This window comes from Malus sylvestris, chromosome 8 (genome assembly GCF_916048215.2).
Source record: "Malus sylvestris chromosome 8, drMalSylv7.2, whole genome shotgun sequence".
In the NCBI taxonomy this organism is placed as follows: domain Eukaryota; kingdom Viridiplantae; phylum Streptophyta; class Magnoliopsida; order Rosales; family Rosaceae; genus Malus; species Malus sylvestris.
The window spans coordinates 12,979,335-13,006,317 of NC_062267.1; the positions used below are offsets into that span (position 1 = coordinate 12,979,335).

General features: G+C 39.7%; 1 protein-coding gene across 1 annotated transcript in view; it reads left to right on the top strand.

The window, feature by feature from the left end:
* Positions 1–5,785: 5,785 nt before the first annotated feature.
* Positions 5,786–26,983, top strand: part of LOC126631253 (uncharacterized) — a 98,432-nt gene continuing 77,234 nt past the window's right edge. The window contains exon 1 of the mRNA XM_050301431.1: positions 5,786–6,103. Coding sequence (XP_050157388.1) covers positions 5,845–6,103 — 259 coding nt within the window. The 5' untranslated portion in view covers positions 5,786–5,844. The remainder of the gene's footprint in view (positions 6,104–26,983) is intronic.

The following is a 26,983-nucleotide window of genomic DNA, read 5'->3' on the forward strand; positions in this document are numbered from 1 at the left end:
ATTGCCCCGGAGCAAGGTGATTGTGGCACTGTTGCTCCGTCTGATACACCTCTGCTCAGAGCTACTGAGTCCATTACCGGACTTCTGAGGTACCTGCATTCCGATCAGCCTTTCTGGCCCTTGAAAATCATGACCCCACACTGTGATTAGCACTATGATGAAACTCACCCACTCCAACTGGTTACGTAGAAATCAAGAATAGATGACATGCTTTATTAAAGATGTTAAGAACAAGCCAGCAAGTATGTATAATGTCTATAATTTCCTTCGCTAATGAAGATTAGTGAGTATGTTGATTGGACCAAATAAAGATTAGTGAGATTTTTTGACAAAGAAGTCTATAATTGCATTCTCTAATGAAGATGTGTTGTTCTAATCAAAGAGAACCTAGTCAAGAGAAGTCTGATAAAGAGGAACTTGGTCAAGAGATGTTCGATCATAAGAAGTCTGGTTATGAGTAGTTTAATCAGGAGGAACCTGATTATGAGTAGTTTGATCAGGGGGAGTTTGGTCATGAATAGTTCAATTAGGGGGAGCTTGATTATGAGAAGTTTGATCAACGAGAGTTTGGTCAAGAGGAGCAATCCTATTTTGGTACACCTTCCTCATGATCTAGAGAGGGAGATTGTTGGGATTTTCCAAGCCATGATGAGTTGTCTTAAGTCTATTAGGAATTATAGACTTAGAGGATTGAGTGGTTTTACCATTTAGAGTCGTTTCCTAATTAGAGTGGTTTTCCCAATTGAAGTACCCATTAGAGTTGTTTTCTCAATTGAAGTTGTTTACCCAATTGAAGTTGTTTACACAATTAGAGTTGTTTTCCCAATTGGAGTTGTTTACCCAATTTAAATTATTTATCCATTTAAGTTTTTTTTTTTCCAATTGGAGTTAGTATCTCAACTATAGAAGGATTCATAACTAGATTCTAATTATGATTAGTAATCCTTATTAAAGAAGACCTTTATTATGTCTATGTAAATGGACTATTGTACTAGTTTTGAATTGGAGAAAAACAATAAATTGTACACCACTCAAGGAGTCAAAGTGAGAGAAGGGCAAATTTCTATTCTTGTTCTTTCAGGTTTTTCGTCAATCATAATTCGACAAGCTTGGCAAGATTTATCCATTGCACTCATGATTGATATAGTGAAAGATTGTTATTCCTGCCCAGTGGACATAGGTACATATAGCCAAACCATGTTAATTCTTGATGTTAATTTATCTTGGTTATTTGTTTTTGATTTCCGAGTTTGTTAAACACGTTATTCACAAAATACACAATGAAGAATTAGTTTTGGAGTTTGAAGTTCCATACATTAGTGCAATTGACGCTTTATTTTACTTAGCTCAGTGTATTAGATTGTACATGTCCTTCGCTGTCAATCGTTTAGCACTATGTAGCAACACGCCTACATGCAGACACTGGACTGGTGTTAAAGAATTATTCATTACCTTAAGAGTACTTTAGATTATCAAAAGATAAAAAGAAAGGGTAATGCTACTCTTGTCATGTTTTCATCCCACATTTGCACTACCTCTTTAACATAAGTAGGATCACTGACACATGTGAGACTCATCTCTATATAAGAGGTGGAACAAATGTGGGATGTGTAGTATTTTATTAAAATGAAAACAATCACAAAATGAAAATACATGGCAGCATGTAGTGCTCTTTGTGTTTGTGATCATGTATGTGAACTTGTCGCTTGCTGCAGCATGTGTTTTTTTTTTTTTTAATTTTTTAATTAAAAAGTCAAGAAAAGTAGTTTGAATATTTCTACAGACTCGTTGTCACATTGAGTACAATGATAAATTAAGTTTATGTCATGTGTAAAAGTCCCTCAGTGGAATCAGTCAGTGAATGGACTTTTTTATTGTGTATGCTGTTTTGCCACATAAAATAAAGTGCTTTTTGTTTTTTCTAATTGTCATTCTTCACTGCATTTTAATCCTGCTGACTACAACTACACTAGATCTATCTGATTAGCACTTTCAACGCGCAAGAACTTGGATAATTTCAAGCGCGGAGGCGAAACCTCAGTTAGAAGTTACACCAGATGCATTCCAGTTAATATTTAAATTAATTTAAATAGTCAGAAAATGGTAAGAATTTTCCTCCCATTGACATTTACTTAGCTAGTAGGGGTGGGTTCAAAAAACCGAAAACCGAAAAAAACCGAAAACCAAACCAAACCGAACCGAAACCGAAAAAACCGAACCGAACCGAATTCTTTTGGTTCGGTTTGGTTTTAGTGATCTAGAAACCGAACCAACAACAACAACAACAACAAAGCCTTTTCCCACTAAGTGGGGTCGGCTATATGAATCCTAGAACGCCATTGCGCTCGGTTTTGTGTCATGTCCTCCGTTAGATCCAAGTACTCAAGTCTTTTCTTAGGGTCTCTTCCAAAGTTTTCCTAGGTCTTCCTCTACCCCTTCGGCCCTGAACCTCTGTCCCGTAGTCACATTTTCGAACCGGAGCGTCAGTAGGCCTTCTTTGCACATGTCCAAACCACCGGAACCGATTTTCTCTCATATTTCCTTCAATTTTGGCTACTCCTACTTTACCTCGGATATCCTCATTCCCAATCTTATCCTTTCTCGTGTGCCCATACATCCCACGAAGCATCCTCATTTCCGCTACACCCATTTTGTGTACGTGTGATGCTTCACCGCCCAACATTCTGTGCCATACAACATCGCTGGCCTTATTGCCGTCCTATAAAATTTTCCCTTGAGCTTCAGTGGCCTACGACGGTCACACAACACGCCGGATGCACTCTTACACTTCATCCATCCAGCTTGTATTCTATGGTTGAGATCTCCATCTAATTCTCCGTTCTCTTGCAAGATAGATCCTAGGTAGCGAAAACAATCACTTTTTGTGATCTTTGCTAGATTGCTCCGGTCATTAGTGTGGATAAGTATATAAATGGATAGAGATAGGAAAGCAAACACAAGATGTACGTGGTTCACCCAGATTGGCTACGTCCACGGAATAGAGGAGTTCTCATTAATTGTGAAGGGTTTACACAAGTACATAGGTTCAAGCTCTCCTTTAGTGAGTACAAGTGAATGATTTAGTACAAATGACATTAGGAAATATTGTGGGAGAATGATCTCGTAGCCATGAAACTTCTAAGTACCGGAGTGTGGTATCGTCTTGACTTGCCTTATCTGTCTCATAGGTAGATGTGGCATCTTCTCTGGAAGTACTCTTCCTCCATCCAGGGGTGGTATCTGTAACTGATGGAGATGCACAAGGTAATGTATCAATTTCACTTGAAGCTTACTTGTAGTTTCATGCTTGGTCAAGCGCGATACAAACCATGTAGTAGGAGTCCCCCAAGTCGCCGAGCTAGGGGATCTGCTGAAAGAGGTGACAGACAAGGTAAGCAATCAGAGCTCCGGCTGATTGTTCACATTCTCCCTATCTTGCAGGCAGCATGAAGGATAAAGAGAAGAAAAATGAGAAGAGATGATATGGGATACTTTTGCTTTTGAAGAAGTAACTTTCCACAGGCTTATTCTTGAACTGGGCTGGAGGGTTTTCTGGTTTCCTCCAGAGTATAAGGCCGACTGAAGAATTTGAGGGTCAAAACAAGTCCATCAAATCTAGAGTACGTTCCACCCTGCTGATATGGGATACTTTTGCTTTTGACAGAGTAGTGGATGTATCGGCACGTGTGCTGTTACGCTTGTCTCCACATGCTTCCTTGTATCCTTCTCACTTGCCCTATTTGTTCCACAGGCAGGTGCGGTATCTTCCCTGGAAGCATAAGATGTTGAAGATGAGTACTCGAGAGCAATGTCAGGTAAGTAATCAGGTAAGGGGTTCCAGGCAGTCAGTTCCTGGCTGGAAGCTTGATTCCAAGTGCTGACTGATTGCTCTCTTTCTCCTTGTCTTGCAGGTAAGAACAAACCCAAAGGAAAAGACAGGGAAAAAGCATGATATGGGATACTCTTGCTTTTAACCCTGATGATATGAGATATTCTTGCTCTAGTATAGCTTGTTTACAGAGGTATTATCGGGGGGAAAGAAAGCTGAATATTTCGAAAGGCTTCGTTGGGAGTGCCCTCTCAGATAAGAGAAAGGGTTGAGCATTTTTGCAGGTCTGCCTGTCCGTTAGGGATGGAGGTCGACATATATAGGAGTCTCCCTAACATCAAGTAATAATGTTATTCCTTTACCCTGCTTGGTCATAGCACAGTAGTGGGAGCTGTCAGCTTCACATGTTTTAACTCTGTCAGAGCACTTTGAAAAAGTGGTCTGTGGTATCTGGAAAGCTGATGTTGCGTGTGAAGATTACAGACAAGCTTTATCCAAGGAGATCCAGCTCTTGAAGTTGGGAAAGTGGTGCCTCTTCGGTATTCGAACAAGCAATCCTGTCGGGGATCTGGCTCTCGAGATTCAGAGAACGATGCCTCTTCGATTTTTGAGAAAGCAATCCTGCTGGGGGTCTGGCTCTCGAGATTCGGAGAGCGGTGTCTCTTCGATTTTTGAGAAAGTAATCATGTTGGGAGTCTGACTCTCGAGATTCGGAGGGCGGTGCCTCTTCGATTTTGGAGCAAGCAATCTTATTGGGAGTGTTTTCTCGAATGTGAGTAAAGGTTGGGCATGTTTGCTAGTCTACCTTGCCACGAAGCACAGAGGTTGACACACAGGGACTTTCCAATTATCCAGCAGTGGTACTGTTCCTTTACCCTCTCTTCGATTTTTGAGAAAGTAATCATGTTGGGAGTCTGGCTCTCGAGATTCGGAGGGCGGTGCCTCTTCGATTTTGGAGCAAGCAATCTTGTTGGGATTGTTTTCTCGAATGTGAGTAAAGGTTGGGCATGTTTGCTAGTCTACCTTGCCACGAAGCACAAAGGTTGACACACAGGGACTTTCCAATTATCCAGCAGTGGTACTGTTCCTTTACCCTCTCTTCGATTTTTGAGAAAGTAATCATGTTGGGAGTCTGGCTCTCGAGATTCGGAGGGCGGTGCCTCTTCGATTTTGGAGCAAGCAATCGTGTTGGGAGTGTTTTCTCGAATGTGAGTAAAGGTTGGGCATGTTTGCTAGTCTACCTTGCCACGAAGCACAGAGGTTGACACACCGGGACTTTCCAATTATCCAGTTATCCAGCAGTGGTACTGTTCCTTTACCCTTGTGGGTAATAATATGGTAGCTAGACCTTCAAAATTTATGTGTCTAAACTTTGTTAGTGTTGTTTCTTTGCAATTCTTTTACCCTTCTTGGTCAGAGCGATGTAGTGGGAGCTGCAAGCTTCACGTGTCTCAACTTTGTCAGAGAACTTTGGCAAAGTTATCTGTGGTACCCATGAGCTACTGTTGCGTGTAGGAAGTGGGTGATTGAACAGTACGATTCATGTGCTTTCTACTTCGCCAGAAATCTTCGACAGAATGCCCATAATTTCCGCAAAGCTGAGTGTGCGTGTGACAGGTGCTGACAAGGCTGGAAAAGTAGGTGCCTCTTCGATTTCTGAGATCGGCCCTCGTGGTCTCTGAGCAGCCCAGTTTTTGAGAAAGCAAGCCTCTTCGATTTCTGAGATCGGCCTTCGTGGTTTTTTAGCAGCCCAGCTTTTGAGAAAGCAAACGTCTCTTCGATTTCTGAGATCGACCCTCGTGGTCTCTGAGCAGCCCAGCTTTTGAGAAAGCAAACGCCTCTTCGATTTCTGAGCAGACGCCTCTTCGATTTCTGAAGCTTCGTCGAGTGCAGATTTTTATAGGGGCTGACATTAAGTTCCAAAGCACACTTGAATATCCACCAGTAGAAGCTCCATTCTTGCACTTCTAAGATCTTGATTTGTCCGACCTCTTCTCTCTTCAACACCTTTGAAAATGTCTGGCCCCTCCGACCGTCGTTTTGACTTGAACCTTGTTGAAGAGGCAGCCCCGCCTTCTCCAGACAACATATGGCGCCCATCCTTCGTCTCCACTACTGGTCCTCTTACCGTTGGGGATTCCGTGATGAAGAATGATATGACCGCTGCGGTAGTGGCCAGGAACCTTCTCACTCCCAAAGATAACAGACTACTTTCCAAACGGTCTGATGAATTGGCTGTTAAGGATTCTCTGGCTCTCAGTGTTCAGTGTGCAGGTTCTGTGTCTAATATGGCCCAACGCCTATTTGCTCGAACCCGCCAAGTTGAATCATTAGCAGCTGAAGTGATGAGTCTCAAACAGGAGATTAGAGGGCTCAAGCATGAGAATAAACAGTTGCACCGGCTCGCACATGACTATGCTACAAACATGAAGAGGAAGCTTGACCAGATGAAGGAATCTGATGGTCAGGTTTTACTTGATCATCAGAGATTTGTGGGTTTGTTCCAAAGGCATTTATTGCCTTTGTCTTCTGGGGCTGTACCGCGTAATGAAGCTCCAAATGATCAACCTCTGATGCCTCATCCTTCTAGGGTTTTGTCCAGTACTGAGGCTCCGAATGATCCCCCTCCGGTGCCTTCTCTTTCTGGGGCTCTACCGACTATTGAGACTTCTCCTAAGCAACCTTTGTGAAGGCTCCCTCTTGTTTGTTTATTTTGACTCAAGTATATGTACATATTTGTAACTTATCGGGGATATCAATAAATAAGCTTTCCTTCATTTCAACGTATTGTGTTAAATACACCAAAGCCTTCTTCGCTAAGTTCTTTGAATTTTCTTTTGTTGAAGCTTGTATGTTGAAGCTTTGTGAGTGGAGCATGTAGGTTAAGGTAGTGTTCCCTTAATTTCCCGAGTGAGGAAAACTTCTCGGTTGGAGACTTGAAAATCCAAGTCATTGAGTGGGATCGGCTATATGAATCTTAGAACGCCATTGTGTTCTGTCCTGTGTCATGTCCTCCGTTAGATCCAAGTACTCTAAGTCTTTTCTTAGGGTCTCTTCCAAAGTTTTCCTAGGTCTTCCTCTACCCCTTCGGCCCTGAACCTCTGTCCCATAGTCGCATCTTCTAATCGGAGCGTCAGTAGGCCTTCTTTGCACATGTCCAAACCACCGTAACCGATTTTCTCTCATCTTTCCTTCAATTTCGGCTACTCCTACTTTACCCCGGATATCCTCATTCCTAATCTTATCCTTTCTCGTGTGCCCACACATCCAACGAAGCATCCTCATCTCCGCTACACCCATTTTGTGTACGTGTTGATGCTTCACCGCCCAACATTCTGTGCCATACAGCATCGCCGGCCTTATTGCCGTCCTATAAAATTTTCCCTTGAGCTTCAGTGGCATACGGCGGTCACACAACACGCCGGATGCACTCTTCCACTTCATCCATCTTTATTTATCCCCCATATAAGGTTCCGGAACCAAACCTCCTCCTGAAGTACCTACATCCATCTCCATAGCACTGTCTACTTCTGCCCAGCTTTCTTTTCCAAATCTACTCTCATATAACATGTAACAGAATCCATAAACATTTATTTCGGGTAGATTACTTGGGTAATTTGTGATGGAAAAGAATCCAACACACACTAAATAAATCCACCCACGCATTACTTTTTTACTAATCAAGTTGTCAACATCCAGTTACAAGCAAACAACCTTGATCTTTGAACAACATCATACAATTTAACTTTTCTAAGTCATTTGTACGATTTTTGTAATCACCCAATGTGTGTGGGATAGAGAGGGGGAAGCTAGCCAAATGTGGGATTCCATGGCTAGTTGTATCCGAAAAGTAGCAAAAGAGGTATTAGGAGAGTCCAAGGGCTTTGCCCCACACCAAAAGGAATCTTGGTGGTGGAATGAGGAGGTACAAACAAAGGTGAAGGCTAAGAAGGAATGTTGTAAAGCCTTATACAAGGAGAGGACTGATGAAAATGGTGAAAGGTATAGAAAAGCGAAGCAAGAGGCGAAGAAAGCTGTCAGAGAAGCTAAGTTAGCGGCTTACGACGATATGTATAAACGACTAGATACCAAAGAAGGAGAGTTGGATATCTATAAACTATCTAGAGCAAGGGAAAAGAAGACAAGGGACCTAAACCAAGTGAGGTGCATCAAGGATGAGGATGGAAATGTTCTTGCTACAGAGAACGCGGTTAAAGACAGATGGAGAGGTTATTTTCATAATCTTTTCAATGAAGGACATGAAATGAGTGCTTCTTTAGGGGAGTTGAGTAACTCAGAAGAGTGTAGAAACTACTCTTTTTATCGTCGAATCCGGAAGGAAGAAGTGGTTGTAGCTTTGAAGAAGATGAAGCATAAAAAAGCAATAGGCCCAGACGATATACCAATCGAAGTGTGGAAACTTTTGGGAGAGACAGGTATAACATGGCTCACTGACCTTTTCAATAGGATTTTGAAAACGAAGAAGATGCCAAATGAGTGGCGAATGAGCACTTTGGTGCCTATCTACAAGAATAAGGGCGACGTACAAAATTGCATGAACTATAGGGGTATTAAGCTAATGAGTCATACAATGAAGCTCTGGGAGAGAGTCATTGAGCATAGATTGAGGCAAGAGACACGGGTTTCGGACAACCAATTCGGGTTCATGCCAGGGCGCTCAACCATGGAGGCAATCTATCTCTTACGAAGATTGATGGAAAGATATAGAGATGGGAAAAAGGATTTACACATGGTCTTTATAGATTTGGAAAAAGCGTATGATAGGGTCCCAAGAGACATTCTTTGGAGGATTTTAGAGAAGAAAGGAGTACGAGTAGCATATATCCAAGCTATAAAGGATATGTATGAAGGAGCAAAGACTGCCGTAAGAACTCATGAAGGACAAACCGAAAGCTTTCCCATAACTGTAGGATTACATCAAGGCTCATCCTTAAGTCCTTACCTTTTTGCGTTGGTAATGGATGAGTTAACACGACATATTCAAGATGATATTCCTTGGTGTATGCTTTTCGCAGACGATATAGTGTTGATAGATGAAACTCAGGAAGGGGTAAATGCAAAGCTTAACCTTTGGAGAGAAGTGTTGGAATCTAAAGGTCTTCGCCTAAGCCGATCAAAGACAGAATATATGGAGTGCAAGTTCAGTGCAAATGGAGGCCAAAACGAGTTAGGGGTGAGGATCGGAGATCAAGAAATACCAAAGAGCGACCGTTTTCGTTACCTAGGATCTATCTTGCAAAAGAACGGAGAATTAGATGGAGATCTCAACCATAGAATACAAGCTGGATGGATGAAGTGGAAGAGTGCATCCGGCGTGTTGTGTGACCGCCGTATGCCACTGAAGCTCAAGGGAAAATTTTATAGGACGGCAATAAGGCCGGCGATGCTGTATGGCACAGAATGTTGGGCGGTGAAACATCAACACGTACACAAAATGGGTGTAGCGGAGATGAGGATGCTTCGTTGGATGTGTGGGCACACGAGAAATGATAAGATTAGGAATGAGGATATCCGGGGTAAAGTAGGAGTAGCCGAAATTGAAGGAAAGATGAGAGAAAATCGGTTACGGTGGTTTGGACATGTGCAAAGAAGGCCTACTGACGTTCCGATTAGAAGATGCGACTATGGGACAGAGGTTCAGGGCCGAAGGGGTAGAGGAAGACCTAGGAAAACTTTGGAAGAGACTCTAAGAAAAGACTTAGAGTACTTAGATCTAACGAAGGACATGACACAGGATCGAGCACAATGGCGTTCTAAGATTTATATAGCCGATCCCACTCAGTGACTTGGATTTTCCAAGTCTCCAACCGAGAAGTTTTCCTCACTCGGGAAATTAAGGGAACACTACCCCAACCTACATGCTCCACTCAGAAAGCTTCAACATACAAGCTTTAACAAAAGAAAATTCAAAGAACTTAGCGAAGAAGGCTTTGGTGTATTTAACACAATACGTTGAAATGAAGGAAAGCTTATTTATTGATATCCCCGATAAGCTACAAATATGTACATATACATGAGTCAAAATAAGCACACAAGAGGGAGCCTTCACAAAGGTTGCTTAGGAGAAGTCTCAGCAGTCGGTAGAGCCCCAGAAAGAGAAGGCACCGGAGGGGGATCATTTGGAGCCTCAGTACTGGACAGAACCCTAGAAGGAGGAGGCATCAGAGGTTGATCATTTGGAGCTTCATTACGCGGTACAGCCCCAGAAGACGAAGGCAATAAATGCCTTTGGAACAAACCCACAAATCTCTGATGATCAAGTAAAACCTGACCATCAGTTTCCTTCATCTGGTCAAGCTTCCTCTTCATGTTTGTAGCATAGTCATGTGCGAGCCGGTGCAACTGTTTATTCTCATGCTTGAGCCCTCTAATCTCCTGTTTGAGACTCATCACTTCAGCCGCCAATGATTCAACTTGGCGGGTTCGAGCAAATAGGCGTTGGGCCATATTAGACACAGAACCTGCACACTGAACACTGAGAGCCAGCGAATCCTTAACAGCTAACTCATCAGACCGTTTGGAAAGTAGTCTGTTATCTTTGGGAGTGAGAAGGTTCCTGGCCACCACCGCAGCGGTCATATCATTCTTCATCACGGAATCCCCAACGGTAAGAGGACCAGTAGGGGAGACGAAGGATAGGCGCCATATGTTGTCTGGAGAAGGCGGGGCTGCCTCTTCAACAAGGTTCAAGTCAAAACGACGGTCGGAGGGGCCAGACATTTTCAAAGGTGTTGAAGAGAGAAGAGGTCGGACAAATCAAGATCTTAGAAGTGCAAGAATGAAGCTTCTACTGGTGGAGATTCAAGTGTGCTTTGGAACTTAATGCCAGCCCCTATAAAAATCTGCACTCGACGAAGCTTCAGAAATCGAAGAGGCGCCTGCTCAGAAATCGAAGAGGCGTTTGCTTTCTCAAAAGCTGGGCTGCTTAGAGATCACGAGGGTTGATCTCAGAAATCGAAGAGGCGTTTGCTTTCTCAAAAGTTGGGCTGCTCAAAGACCACGAAGGCCGATCTCAAAAATCGAAGAGGCGCTCGCTTTCTCAAAAGCTGGGCTCCCCAGAGACCACTAGGGCCGATCTCAGAAATCGAAGAGGCACCTACTTTTCCAGCCTTTTCCAGCCTTGTCAGCACCTGTCACACGCACACTCAGTTTTGCGGAAATTATGGGCATTCTGTCAAAGACTTCTGGGGAAGTAGAAAACACATGAATCTTACTGTTCAATCACCCACTTCTCACACGCAACAATAGCTCATGGGTACCACAGATAACTTTGCCAAAGTTCTCTGCCAAAGTTGAGCACGTGAAGCTTGCAGCTCCCACTACATCGCTCTGACCAAGAAGGGTAAAAGAATAGCAAAGAAACAGCACTAACAAAGTTTAGACCCATAAATTTTGAAGGTCTAGCTACCATATTATTACCCACAAGGGTAAAGGAACAGTACCACTGCTGGATAATTGGAAAGTCCCTGTGTGTCAACCTCTGTGCTTCGTGGCAAGGTAGACTAGCAAACATGCCCAACCTTTACTCACATTCGAGAAAACACTCCCAATAAGATTGCTTGCTCCAAAATCGAAGAGGCACCGTCCTCCGAATCTCGAGAGCCAGACTCCCAACATGACTACTTTCTTAAAAATCGAAGAGAGGGTAAAGGAACAGTACCATTGCTGGATAATTGGAAAGTCCCTGTGTGTCAACCTCTGTGCTTCGTGGCAAGGTAGACTAGCAAACATGCCAAACCTTTACTCACATTCGAGAAAACACTCCCAACAAGATTGCTTGCTCCAAAATCGAAGAGGCACCGCCCTCCGAATCTCGAGAGCCAGACTCCCAACATGATTACTTTCTCAAAAATCGAAGAGACACTACTCCCCGAATCTCGAGAGCCAGACCCCCAGCATGATTGCTTTCTCAAAAATCGATGAGGCATCGTTCTCCGAATCAATCGAAGAGGCGCTCGCTTTCTCAAAAGATGGGCTGCTCAGAGACCACGAGGGCCGATCTCAGAAATCGAAGAGGCACCTACTTTTCTAGCCTTGTCAGCACCTGTCACACGCACACTCAGCTTTGCAGAAATTATGGGCATTCTGTCGAAGACTTCTGGTGAAGTAGAAAGCACATGAATCTTACTGTTCAATCACCCACTTCCCACACGCAACAATAGCTCATGGGTACCACAAATAACTTTGCCAAAGTTCTCTGCCAAAGTTGAGCACGTGAAGCTTGCAGCTCCCACTACATCGCTCTGACCAAGAAAGGTAAAAGAATAGCAAAGAAACAGCACTAACAAAAGTTTAGACACATAAATTTTGAAGGTCTAGCTACCATATTATTACCCACAACTGTAAAGGAACAGTACCACTGCTGGATAATTGGAAAGTCCCTGTGTGTCAACCTCTGTGCTTCGTGGCAAGGTAGACTAGCAAACATGCCCAACCTTTACTCACATTCGAGAAAACACTCCCAATAAGATTGCTTGCTCCAAAATCGAAGAGGCACCGTCCTCTGAATCTCGAGAGCCAGACTCCCAACATGACTACTTTCTCAAAATCGAAGAGAGGGTAAAGGAACAGTACCATTGCTGGATAATTGGAAAGTCCCTGTGTGTCAACCTTTGTGCTTCGTGGCAAGGTAGACTAGCAAACATGCCCAACCTTTACTCACATTCGAGACAACACTCCCAACAAGATTGCTTGCTCCAAAATCGAAGAGGCACCGCCCTCCGAATCTCGAGAGCCAGACTCCCAACATGATTACTTCCTCAAAAATCGAAGAGACACTGCTCTCCGAATCTCGAGAGTCATACCCCCAGCATGATTGCTTTCTCAAAAATCGAAGAGGCATCGTTCTCCGAATCTCGAGAGCCAGATACCACAGACCACTTTTTCAAAGTGCTCTGACAGAGTTAAAACATGTGAAACTGGCAGCTCCCACTACCGTGCTATGACCAAGCAGGGTAAAGGAATAGCATTACTACTTGTTGTTAGGGAGACTCCTATATATGTCGACCTCCATCCCCAACGGACAGGCAGACCTGCAAAAATGCTCAACCCTTCATCATATCTGAGAGGGCACTCCCAACGAAGCCTTTCGAAATATTCAGCTTTCTTTCCCCCCGATAATACCTCTGCAAACAAGCTATACTAGAGCAAGAATATCTCATATCATCAGGGTTAAAAGCAAGAGTATCCCATATCATGCTTTTTCCCTGTCTTTTCTTTTGGCCTTGTTTTTACCTGCAAGACAAGGAGAAAGAGAGCAATCAGTCAGCACTTGGAATCAAGCTTCCAGCCAGGAACTGACTGCCTGGAACCCCTTACCTGATTACTTACCTGGCATTGCTCTCGAGTACTCATCTTCAACATCTTATGTTTCCAGGGAAGATTCCGCATCTGCTTGAGGAACAGATAGGGCAAGTGCGAAGGATACAAGGAAGCATGTGGAGACAAGCGTAACAGCACACGTGCCGATACATTCATTACTCTGTCAAAAGCAAAAGTATCCCATATCAGCAGGGTGGAACGTACTCTAGATTTGATGGACTTGTTTTGACCCTCAAATTCTTCAGTCGGCCTTATACTCTGGAGGAAACCAGAAAACCCTCCAGCTCAGTTCAAGAATAAGCCTGTGGAAAGTTACTTCTTCAAAAGCAAAAGTATCTCATATCATCTCTTCTTATTTTTCTTCTCTTTATCCTTCATGCTGCTGCAAGATGGGGAGAAGGTGAACAATCAGTCGAAGCTCTGATTGCTTACCTTGTCTGTCACCTCTTTCAGCAGACCCCCTAGCTCGGCGACTTGGGGGACTCCTACTACATGGTTTGTATCGCGCTTGACCAAGCCTGAAACTACAAGTAAGCTTCAAGTGAAATTGATACATTACCTTGTGCATCTCCACCAGTTAAAGATACCACCCCTGGATGGAGGAAGAGTACTTCGAGAGAAGATGCCACATCTACCTATGAGACAGATAAGGCAAGTCAAGACGACACCACACTCCGATACTTAGAAGTTTCGTGATTACGAGATCATTCTCCCACAATATTTCCTAATGTCATTTGTACTAAATCATTCACTTGTACTCACTAAATGAGAGCTTGAACCTATGTACTTGTGTAAACCCTTCACAATTAATGAGAACTCTTCTATTCCGTGGACGTAGCCAATCTGGGTGAACCACGTACATCTTGTGTTTGCTTTCCTATCTCTATCCATTTATATACTTATCCACACTAATGACCGGAGCAATCTAGCGAAGCTCACAAAAAGCGATCGTTTTCGCTACCTAGGATCTATCTTGCAAGAGAACGGAGAATTAGATGGAGATCTCAACCATAGAATACGAGCTGGATGGAAAGAGTGCATCCGGCGTGTTGTGTGACCGTCGTAGGCCACTGAAGCTCAAGGGAAAATTTTATAGGACGGCAATAAGGCTAGCGATGTTGTATGGCACAGAATGTTGGGTGGTGAAACATCAACACGTACACAAAATGGGTGTAGCGGAGATGAGGATGCTTCGTGGGATGTGTGGGCACACGAGAAAGGATAAGATTGGGAATGAGGATATCCGAGGTAAAGTAGGAGTAGCCGAAATTGTAGGAAATTTGAGAGAAAATCGGCTCCGGTGATTTTGAACATGTGCAAAGAAGGCCGACTGACGCTCCGGTTCGAAGATGTGACTACGGGACAGAGGTTCAGGGCCGAAGGGGTAGAGGAAGACCTAGGACAACTTTGGAAGAGACTCTAAGAAAAGACATAGAGTACTTGGATCTAACGGAGGACATGACACAAAACCGAGCGCAATGGCGTTCTAGGATTCATATAGCCGACCCCACTTAGTGGGAAAAGGCTTTGTTGTTGTTGTTGTTGTTGTTGAGGTTGTTAGTTTGGACTTTGGAAGACTTGATTGATGATTTTAGTTCAACTTTAAATGTTTATTTTCATTGTCTTTGATTCTAGTTAGAATGCTTATGTTATGATTGTGTTTGATATGTTAAAATTTAAAATTTCATTGTTTTTCATTTTTTGAAAAAAAAAAAAACAAAAAACCGAAACCGAACCGAAAAAAACAAAAAAAAAATGAACCGAACCGAACTGAACCGAAATTTCGGTTTGGTTTCGATTTTGGCAAAAAACCGAACCGATTTAAACCGAACCCACCCCTATTAGCCAGCATGCAGTTAACGATCACATCGTTCTTTTTATTTTTGCCATGGTTTCCTCAAGATTAATCAGATTATTTTTCCTTTGTACACAAATTTTGTTACTCATCATCAAAGTTAATTTCACTCAAGCCTTGCTTGGATCTCGTGGTGATCCAATATCCTACTGTTCTAACGACAAAGGTAACTACACCACTGGCAGCTGTTAGCATACAGACTGTTATCTTGTATGTAAGTTTCTTCAAATCAATAATCTATGAAACTGGAGATTAAGAGTTTAAGAGAAAGAAAGTGAGAATTTTAGAGAGAGAAAGCTAGAGCTTGAAGAAGAAGCAAAACTGAGATGATTTCAATTCATTCACAGGCACACTGAGCACATGTAACGATTAGGAATAGAATACTCCTTCATCACATCATTTAAATCTAGCCCTTCATTCATTTACCCTATAAGGTAATGACACATGACATAAACTATCACTTACTCTAAGATTACATCTTAGCTGCACACTTGAACTATGATCCAAAGGCTGACATTTAAACTGAATTCTTATTACATTTCAGCATATACACTTATAAACTAACAGCAGCACCTATCAAACAAACCTCAATGGTCTCCTCTTTGACTTACTCTCTTACAACAACGGCTACGGATTTTTCAATTCCTCCCCTGGCGAAAACATTGACAGAGTTTATACAATCGGGGCTCTGTCGAGGACTAATTAGAAAGGACGTTTGCAGTATGTGCCTTACTGACGCTGCAAACTATATAAGGGAAAGGTTGTCCTAATCAGAAGGAGGCAATTGGATGGCAGAATGATTGTATGTTACGCTACTCAAACCGCTCCATATATGGCATGATGGAAACTAATCCAGTTTTCCACCTGAAAAATGATTATAATGTATCAACGGGCTTGGATGCGTTCAGTCAGGAGCGCTCTCACTTAATCGACTAGCACAAAAAGCAGCAACAGGTGGTGATCTTCTAAAATTTACAACAGGAAATGCAAGCATTCCAAGTACTGATATAACAATATATGGACTTGTTGAGTGCACCACAGAATTATCCGAGCAAAGTTGTATTGATTGCTTAAATTATACTGTCGGAGTGTTTGGATCATGTTGGAATGCATCAATTGGTGTGAGAATTGTAACACCAAGCTGTGGCTTAAGGTATGAAAATTACACCTTTTTTTATGATACAACTGAGACACCAACGGCCAATACTGCGATTCCAGGAGGTATTACATCTTGGCATCATTTTTCTATCCGAGTAATATATCTGATTCTTTCCTTCGGATTGTAGCACCAACTAGAAACAAATTAATTTGTAATTTGGTTCTCAAAGTTTAATAAATTATCATTCGTTACACCAAGTCAGAGAAAAGATTTATAATCCGATATGATCAGAGAAGCTATATTTCTGATTTGTGCAGAAAAGAAGAGTAATACTTCTCGGACTGTCATCATTACGGTTGTCACAGTTGTTATTTCCCTGGTACTAACTATGTCGATCTGCATTTATCTGAGAGTGAAGAAGCTGAAGGCAAAACTTGGAGGTAAGTTTAGATCAGTTAATTTTTACTTCCCCTGAAACTGATTGACTTCTTGGAACATGTACTGTTGATTTAAGCGTAGACTCAAACATTAACATATGTGTATCCTTTTAATTAAATATGCATGCAATGGCCTTATTTAGTTTTGTTTTTACATTGCTACTCTCTCATGCAAAGAAGGAGATGAAATTCTTAATACAGAAGCCTTGCAGTTCGACTTTGGCTCCATAAGAAGGGCTACAAATAACTTTTCTGAAGCAAATAAGCTTGGACGAGGTGGATTTGGTGCTGTTTACAGAGTAATGAATCTTATCACTAACGATGTCCATTAAGTGATTATTGTGAGAAATAAGTTAACATTCTGATGGCGGTTCAGTGCAGGGTAGGCTTTTGAACCAAGAAGATATAGCGGTTAAAAGGCTTTCTAAAGATTCTGCACAAGGAGATATAGAATTTAAAAATAAGGTCACGTTAGTAGCCAAACTTCAACACCACAATTTAGTTAGGCTCCTTGGTTTCTGCTTGGAAGGAAACGAAAGGTTTCTTATCTATGAATTTGTTCCTAATGCAAGCCTCGGCCATTTCATATTTGGTAGGATTGGGAACTTGGATTCCTGATTTTATTCTGGAATGTATTTTAAATTCATCTATGTACATGCCTTCCAAAAAGAGTACACTGCAACAAACATCATTAACGGTCATTACAAAATAGTCTTCTTGCTTGAATTTGCAGATCCAATCAAGTGTGCACATTTGGACTGGGATAGTCGCTACAAGATCATATTTGGGATTGGGCGAGGACTCCTTTACCTTCATGAAGATTCTTGTCTAAGAATAATTCATTGGGATACGAAAGCAAGTAATATATTGTTAGATGCAGAAATGCTACCCAAAATTGCAGATTTTGACATGGCAAGACAGTTTGCTCTTGATCAAACATAAGGTGATACCGGTCGAGTTGTAGGGACGTAGTAAGTACTAGCAGATCTTTTATGGCTTATAATCTCAAAGTTCATGCCATTTAACAATACAATTAAATTAAGAACACACAAGAAGATAGTTTGGACATAACCTTGACGAGTTTCAAATTAAATAACTAAAGTTAGCATTGCTTATGTTGATATGCAGTGGTTATATGACACCTGAGTATGTAATGCGTGGGCACTTTTCTGTTAAGTCCGATGTGTATAGCTTTGGTGTGTAAGTTTTGGAGATAATTATTGGACAGAAAAATAGTTCTTTCCGTCATGGTGGGAACGTGGAGGACCTTCTAAGCTACGTAAGTAACACAAAAAGTTGGGCTATAGATATCCCTGAAATTTGTTAAGGTTAAACTAACGAAGAAAGGTCTTATCTGACTTTGTTAATTTCTAATTATTCACAAACTTATGCAGGCATGGAAAAGTTGGAAGGAGGGCACAGCTTCAAATCTGGTAGATCCCATGTTGAAGAATGGTTCAATACCAGAAATAATGAGATGCATCCACATATGATTATTATGTGTGCAACAAAATATAGCTGATAGGCCAACCATGGCTGCTGTTATTCACATGCTTACTAGCTACTTTTTTGATCTTCCAGTACCCTCAGAACTAGCATTTATTATTGTTAGATCAGACTTGACCGCTGTCGGAGGGTTGGATCAATCTCAAGGCAGCTCTATCCAACAATCAGTAAATGTGGCTTCAATTACCGAACTATCTCTTCAGTAGAGCTTGTTGATGGGCACTCCATTGTGAGATGTTTGCAGTGCAATTTAGCATCACTTCGAATCTATCCATTTTTGCAACTTGGCAGTGTATTGAATCCTCATCTGACATGTCTTTGGGATGGGAGGATAATTCTCTGACAAGGTTAGATCGGTATAAAAGCAACTCTGTACAATAAAATGTTTACGTTGGTGTTTTGTATCACTTTTTGTCCATTCTTTTTTATGCGATTCATTGTTTAGGTATACAGGTTCCGATTAATCTCAAGTTATTGGGATCAATTGCCCTTTCTTTTATGTTATTTGAGCGATAGTGTACATTTTAAGCTATGGGAAGGAGGATTTGAGATGCAAAGACCTTTTCTAAATTATGTTTTATCGGACGGTCGAATCATTGTCTAATGGAAACCAATTTAACACATCAACGACATGAGAAGAATATACTCTGTGCTAATGGGATATTAAATTCATGACAATATTACTTTGTGAAGCTCTAAGTACAAGGACTATAAATTTCATTTTCTTCTATGTTTTATAATCTTCCATTTTATTATCCTTTACTCGTGTTCTTCCATTTTATTTGTCTTCCTTTCCTTTAATTTCAATTTTGTTGCAACCGCGTGGTCATTTGGTCAATGGCAGAACCCAAACCTTGCAAGTTCTTAACCTGTCCTCACTCTCCTCAACCACTCCACTTTGAATCTTAGACCAGGTTTTTAGTTTAATTTATTTTGGATAATAATCAAATATAATTTGTATTAAAAAAGAAGATAATAATCATAATATGTTCATTTCCAATTGAAGGGGACATAGTATGTACTAGTCTTTTGCATTGTCAGTATCCCTCTGACAATCATATGACCAGGAACCTTTTTGGACATGATGGTTATGTGAAGAAGGTCTATGTAGTCTAACATCATTAGATTACTTCTTCCATCGATCCATTGTCCATGGATTCACTATTTAGGACATATATCGTTTATAGAGATAGTCCTAATTAGTATCTTTGCCTTTTGATGTATAAGGGTCATCTATACACACATTCATTGTCTTGAAAGGTTTCTTCCAAAGATTGACTTTCAAGGCATATTTCCAACAATCTCCCACTTGCACTAAAGTCAATCACTAGTGTATCTCATAGATGCTAGTTGAGTGAACTTATGCTCGTAGGTTAACTTGGTTATGTATTAATCCCTTTTTATTTAAAAGGGATTTACTTATCAAATGTTTCTAAAACAATTGATGATGTCTCTTTCTTGTGTTCAAATACTTTGATGAGACCTTGATTCCATGGCTTGAGCTATCACCCCATTACGTCGTAGTGTCCAACTAACGACCTTATGGTTTGGATTCAATCATTGGTTCTATAAGAACCTCTTCTATTCAAAACACCTTTTGAGGTAGTTTCTAAAACAATATATCGTCATATATTTCGTTGGTATACTTTATACATACTTTGCTCCAACTTTGAGACCATTGTAGTACAATACTAACAATACATTCATATGATTAGTACTTCATCCATTATGAATTTCCATTTGTTAAAATGGGTTATTTTCACTTTGGTTAATAACCTAAGTGAATGTACGCTGCCATAGTCCTACTCTGATGTTCCTTTCTTAAAGGCAATAATACTCTATCAGTTGCAATTGTTCTGATCCTGGGATACAGTAATATCTTAAAGTGACAACCCCTGTGGTTTTTCACCTTTGGATATCATCTCACAAGTCCATACATGTGTCCCTTTTGTGATTTTATGACACATTCATTATAAGGGTTATGAAAGTGATTTTCTATCATATAGGAAAACACCTTCTCAAATCTTCAACATTTGAGATTTAATTTCCCTATTAAATATTTTTGAGATAGCCTTGCTATATCATCAAGTCCAATTTCAAGTCTACACTTCAAAATTGACCGTGTCACAATTTTTTCATTTTTGAGTAACATCTATGTTTTATCAAGTCTATCAAATAGACTTTATTCATATCATCTCACAAGTCCATACATGTGTCCTTTTTGTGATTTTATGACACATTCATTATAAGGGTTATGAAAGTGATTTTCTATCATATAGGAAAACACCTTCTCAAATCTTCAACATTTGAGATTTAATTTCCCCATTAAACATTTTTGAGATAGCCTTGCTATATCATCAAGTCCAATTTCAAGTCTATACTTCAAAATTGACCGTGTCACAATTTTTTCATTTTTGAGTAACATCTATGTTTTATCAAGTCTATCAAATAGACTTTATTCATATCTTGTTGCCCAAATTATGACATCATTCCCACTGGCCTTGTTGTAACTTAGCATTCATTCAAAAATTAACACTTACATTTTCTTGATTTGAATGCATATTGCTCCCACTAACTTGTCTTGGATCTATTGACAATCATTGAGATCCATTAGCTTATTTGATGATGTCTCAACAATTTTGGGACTATCAACAACTCTAGCTAACACAAGTTATTTAAACAAACATACATAAAAGAATTTCTTCTCAAGTAATTCCTTTTGAAATGTGTGACTTGCTTTATCAAGTCTATTCATTTAAATTATATGGTGTCATACACCATACTTCAAGTTTTAGTCATACTAAGACCTTTAATGTAGTCATATAAGAATTATCCAAGTCTTTAGTGGAAGCATGACTCCTACTAAGGATATAGAAACTCAACCATTCCTTCTAGGTGGTTGATATAATTCTTTATCAAAACTACATAGAGCGTTATAGTTACAAGAGGTGCCGAATGTGGATTGTCTTGTTGTTAAACCATATGTTGTGACTCATTTTGAAACTATTCCCTTTTGTTTCATCAACTTGTCCATATGCTTTGTTATTAGCTTGTTCTCATAAAAGAGAATGATGGACAAATCCCAACATATAACCATTTTATGTTAGGTTGACGAAACCAACATTCATAGACTATTCTTTAGAATGTTACACAACATAGAATTTTAACGTTTTGAAGAGCTTGAGTCTTTTAACAATTAAAATTACAAACTCTTAATAATAGTGAAGTACTATTATTCTTTAGACAACTATAAACCAATCATATTCAAGTTTATATCCTTTTTCTCACCTCCCACTATTTCTCATGACTTTAATGAGAAATCACTTCATACATTCAAAATGTATAAACGTGGAGTATACGGGTAGAGGACATTGTGGAGTAGCTTTAAAACCTTTCAAGCTTATTTGTTTCAATCTCCACTAAGTCGATGTCTTGCTATTAAGTGACTAAAGTCTTTAAACATTTCATAGATTTAGACACATCATTCTTGGTTTAATCACTAACACACTTGACATTTTAAAACAATTTTAAGAATGCCCAATTAGTTGTTCAAAACTACTAATTGAATCAAGAGTGATCTTGGTTATTGCGGTTAAGTAAGTGATAACCATATAAGAAACGTTTTCTTATTACTTATATCATTATAATGTGATCTTCCTTTTCTTCAAGAAAGGAATCTCTAGACCTTTTCAATTCATATAGAACTCATATGTAGACAATTGGAACCAAATCTAAAGATTCATTGTATCCTTCTATGTCCTACACGTGAGATCTATCCATAATTGATAAGTCTAAAGTTTGGATATCGCATTACATAAGTGATATAAATCTTGTATCTCAATTAGGATACAACAAGACAATATTCAATTCATAACACTACTTTAAGGAAATAATATAGTAGAAGGCATTCATCACATTACATTGATATGATAATTCAAACATTCATAATGTTTAATACAAAAAGAATTAGCTCTATACATTTAGAGACTAATTATATACCTTCATTTAGGCACCAATAGTGGTCTTCCATCATATGAAGCCACATAATAAGTTCTTAACAAAATAAGAAAGTTTAAAGACTATCTTTAAGTGCCTAACAAACTTCCTAAGTAGTTAGCAAAAATATGGTGGCCGAACCCTTCTCCAACCTTTTCCTTACTTGTTCATCTTCTACTTGGCTCCTCCACCTATATACAATTATATAAGTGATTAGCTATTTATATCAAATATAAATATTTAGAAGATCTAACAATTAGAATTGAAGATAATAACATAAACCATACCTTGTGGCTTGTCCTTGAGAGTTGCAAGGTATAACTTGCAATTCCTCTTCCAATGCCTCTCATTTCCACAGTGGTGGCAAGTCCCCTTAGGCTCCTTTGCCTTCTTTTTCCTCACTCCTCCTTGCGGCTTAGGAGTGGGTGACTTCTTCTCCTTCCCTTTGCCTTTGCCTTGCGGCTTGGCCTTGGAAGAGGATGCCTTGTTATAGGCTACTGCAGCAGTCCCTACAACGTTCTCTTTCTTCATAGTCTTCTCGACAGTTACTAACATGTTTAGTAACTCAGAGAAAGTACTATCCATCTTGTTCATATTGTAGTTCATAACGAACTGCGAGAACGAATCAGAAAGAGAAGCCAAGATGAAGTCCTGGGCCAATTCCCTGTCAAGTGGAGTCCCTAGGTTCTCCAGTTGTTCAATGAGTCCAATCATCTTCAGTACATGTTGATGCACTGGAGCTCCCTTGACCAACTTGGTCTTCACAAGTTCGCTGACAGTGCTAAAGTGACGGTTGCGCGTCCCTTCACCATATAACTCCGTAAGATGGAGTATTATGGAAGATGCATTGTCCATGCCCTTGTGCTGTCTCTGTAGCTCCTCATTCATGGAAGCCAACAGATAGCACTTGGCTTGTGTATCATCCTCAATGTGCTTGTCATACTTAGCACGTTCATCCTCAGTGGCCTCAGGGCCAAGGGGTATGTGAGGTGGAGCCTTGTCTAGTACGTAAACAATCTTATCCAAGGTTAGGAGAATCTTGACATTACGAAACCATGATGGGAAATTGTGCCCCTCTAGGCAATGTTTGTCGAGTATTTTCGCGAGTGTGCTTCCAACCATATCTAAATACATAAACAATAAAATAAATTAGTTTGATTGTTGATTAAGTCAAACGATTTGGGTCTTTAAACCAAATGACATCACCCACCATTTTTGGCAAATTCCATATCCCTCAAGATGGAATCCGGGAGATTTCAATGAAAGCTCCTAGCGGGTTATGGGAGGCTCACTATTACCAAGCCTACCTCACGATGATACGATGTTGGCTAGCAAAAATAATAATGAGAGGGTATGACTACCCATTCACAACAACCTCTTGTGATTACCCATCTAGTTGGTCTCTAGAGAACAATGCCTCACAATGATATGATGTTGGCACCATTTCTCTTAGTTAAGTTTTGTCCCACCATGCCGGTTTAGATAGGGGTTCAAGTATGACCTCACGATGATACGATGTTGGCCACACTCGTTGCCTACCTTAACCACATCAAATGTTTAAATAGACTCCTCCTGAGTATAAGCACGCACTTTGCACTCCCCCATGATAGGGTGAAGGCGGTGTACGAGTCATAAACGATTGGAGTCTACCATGGTGGAAGACCATGAAGAAGTGTTCAATAGCACCTCTCCGCTTTCAACTTAATATTGTATGTTGGTTAAGGGATTTGAAGGTCACATCACTTTTATTTATTTAATCACATTAAAATAAATTGTGTCCTATTATAACTATTAGTCCAAAGTTAATGAAATTAGTAGCATATGATATCCCCACTATTCGTTTTCATAAAACAAATCAATATCAAAACATTTTTCAAAATATTGGAGATATATATAATTACTAATTGTATTCATTATAGTTTAGTAGCGTATGATACTCCCACTATTTGTTTTGAGAAAAACAAATCAATATCAAAAACGAATTTTTTCAAATATTGGAAGTAACTACTACTACTACTATGGTTTTTGCATTCCTTTGAAATTGGACTTTATAGTTATTTTAGGCTCTTTGGATGACCATGGACTTATTGGGTTAATTCAACAACGAGACAACATTGTTGAATAAGATCTAGGGAAGGTTGTGTCGTTTTAATTACGTGCTTTCAATCCAATTAAAACATTTTTCATTGAGCCATTAGAAATGAAAGACAATCATTCATTGCTAATTAGGGCGTTGGACCCAATTAATCTTTAATCTCATGACAAAACCCTCTTTTAATCATGTCACCTTACCAATAGTTAAAGAAACTTTAGTCTAGTACTAGAGGGAATCAACTAATTGAAAGAGATTAAGAAGTAATAAGAATTACAAACCGATTTGTATAAATTCCTACAAATTACATATACTAAGAGGGAGAGAAAGATTAATGTCTATCATGACAAGGTCCAATTGAAATAGTAATTAAAACACATTCCCAAGGTTCAAACAATTTGAGTTTAGCGCCCTTTCTCATAGCACAATTATCGTTTAAGGCATAAGTCCATAGTCAACCATTTTCTAACTACTTAATCACATTAAATAATTAATTGGAATGCAACATGAACATTTAGATTTAGTGCATATGGGCATAATAGTATTATGAGTTTAAACAACTAACAAAATTAAAATAAAATTTTTTAACTTGTTAGTTAGATGGGGCCTAATATGCAAATATGAAAAGTTAAGGGTCAAACCGTAAATACTTGAAAGTAATTATCAACTTTTCAAAAATTACAAAATAGCCCCACAAGTGGCCAATCCACTAGGGGTGGTCGGCCATGTTAATGGGGATGGGAGGTTTCTTACACATGCATTAAGTCAAATTAAAGTAGTAGAAACCCATGCTATTTCTTGCCACTTGATATGCTTTAAGGACTTTAGAGTAAAGGTGATGGAAATTCTCCTAGTCAAGTCTAGGATTGATTAAATTTTGGGAAAGCTATGGATGGTAAGTTTATCATCCAAAACCATAAAACAATTTATGAACACAAAACAAAACCATTTTCACCAAAAACAAAACCATGAACACCAAGAACAAAACCATGAACACAATTTCAAGATTTGTACATTCTTGGTGATTTTTCAAACCAAAAAAAAACAAAAGTGACAAGATCTAGATTTTCTAGCTTCAAAGTGTGTGTGTGTGTGTGTGTGTTACTTAAAATAAAACACAAACACAAGCCAAAACCTCCCCCAAAACCGTGCCCTCCCCTATGGTACTTTAGCCCCAAATTTTGTTCAAAACTCAATCTTCATTCATGCATCCAAAACACTTTTTGCATGCATATCTTTTTCAACTTTTGATTCATATTTTTCAACATTTGAAAAACAAAAGATAAACATATTTTGAATGAAGAAATACTATGTCAAACATAAAATTAAAACCCATATGCATAAAATCCAAAAGGACACATCAAATATAAACCTTTGGCTCTGATACCACTTGAAGGGAAGTAATGAGATTCATGTGGGATTTTTAGTAACTAGCATGCATATACAATTCAAAATTCATATACATACGCAACGGAAGCATGTTATCACATAATATCAAAGCTATAGTCATGCAAATCCCCTTCAAGAAGCATAGGTTTATATAAGATGCATCAAAACATTTTATTGAAGAACAAAGTGTAGGAGTAGATTTATACCTTTTGATCTAGACTTGAGACCAAGGATAGACCACCTCCAAGCCCTTCGTTGTTGGAACTCCCTGAGCCTAGCCTCCCTCCTTGCTTCCTCCACCTTGCTAGAATGAGTGCTCCTTGGTTCTCCTTTAGTCTCCAAGGTTGAAGACCTCTAAAGATCCACACTCACTAGTGTAGTGAGATGGATGGAGGAATAAAGATGATTAGCTACTCTAACCCTTTGGTGGCCGGCCTTGTGTGTCTATTTTAGAGAGAAAGATATTTTCTTCTTTTGTTGAAAGAACACACAAAACCCTAATGAACTTTTTCACTATAAAGTTCCTTTTATAACACAAAGAAACAAGTCAACAACTTGACTTTCTCTCTCCCTCACTTTGGCCGGCCCTTTGTGTTGTGTTTGGGCTTTGGGCTTTTATCATTTCAAGTCATCCTATGCTTGAATAAAAGCCCAATGGGTTTAGGCCCAATGGGCCCAAATAAACCCGAACTTTTCTTTAAGCCCAAAACGATCTTTTATCGTTTTTTATGATTTCTTTAGACTTTCTAATTAATCACAATACATAATTAATCCAATTAATTATTTCCATCATCCATTAGTTGTCTCACTACAAGAGTGTATCGGTGTACAATCATTTTAGGTTCTAATTAGCAAGGCAGTGAGGTGATTGGCACCAATCCAATTGATTATATTTAATCCAATCACTTAGTGAATTAAAACTTACTTTTAATTCTCCTTCTTCTTTGACGACTACTTATTTAATCATCTAGAAGAACTCACAAGCCATGAGTGACATCTAACCATATATCATGGCTACCCAAGCTAATGTAGAATTTGTTCGGAGAACCTATTCAGTTGGAATTACAATGTCATTCGATCCTTCTCTAAAACAAGGTATGGATATATTATGTCAAACCCCTAATGTGATTATTTCATGTTATATGATTCAATTGAGTCGTATAGGAACGCTTTCCTTTATTACGCTCGATACTTCGGCCGAAGATTCCCGAATCATATCTTAGAGTATTCATCTTCTCATAACGTGGATTAGAGATCCTTTGTTGCGCATCTACTTGCCTCCATGGCTAAGTGGCTTAACCCCAAGTATGTCGTGGACACCCGCGGATGGAGTGACTTTGACATAATCAAAGATCAAGGACCTAACCACAAGACAACTATAATGCCTCAGGTCAAAGGACTACTTACATTATTCCAATCATTAGAGTTACTTGCTTGA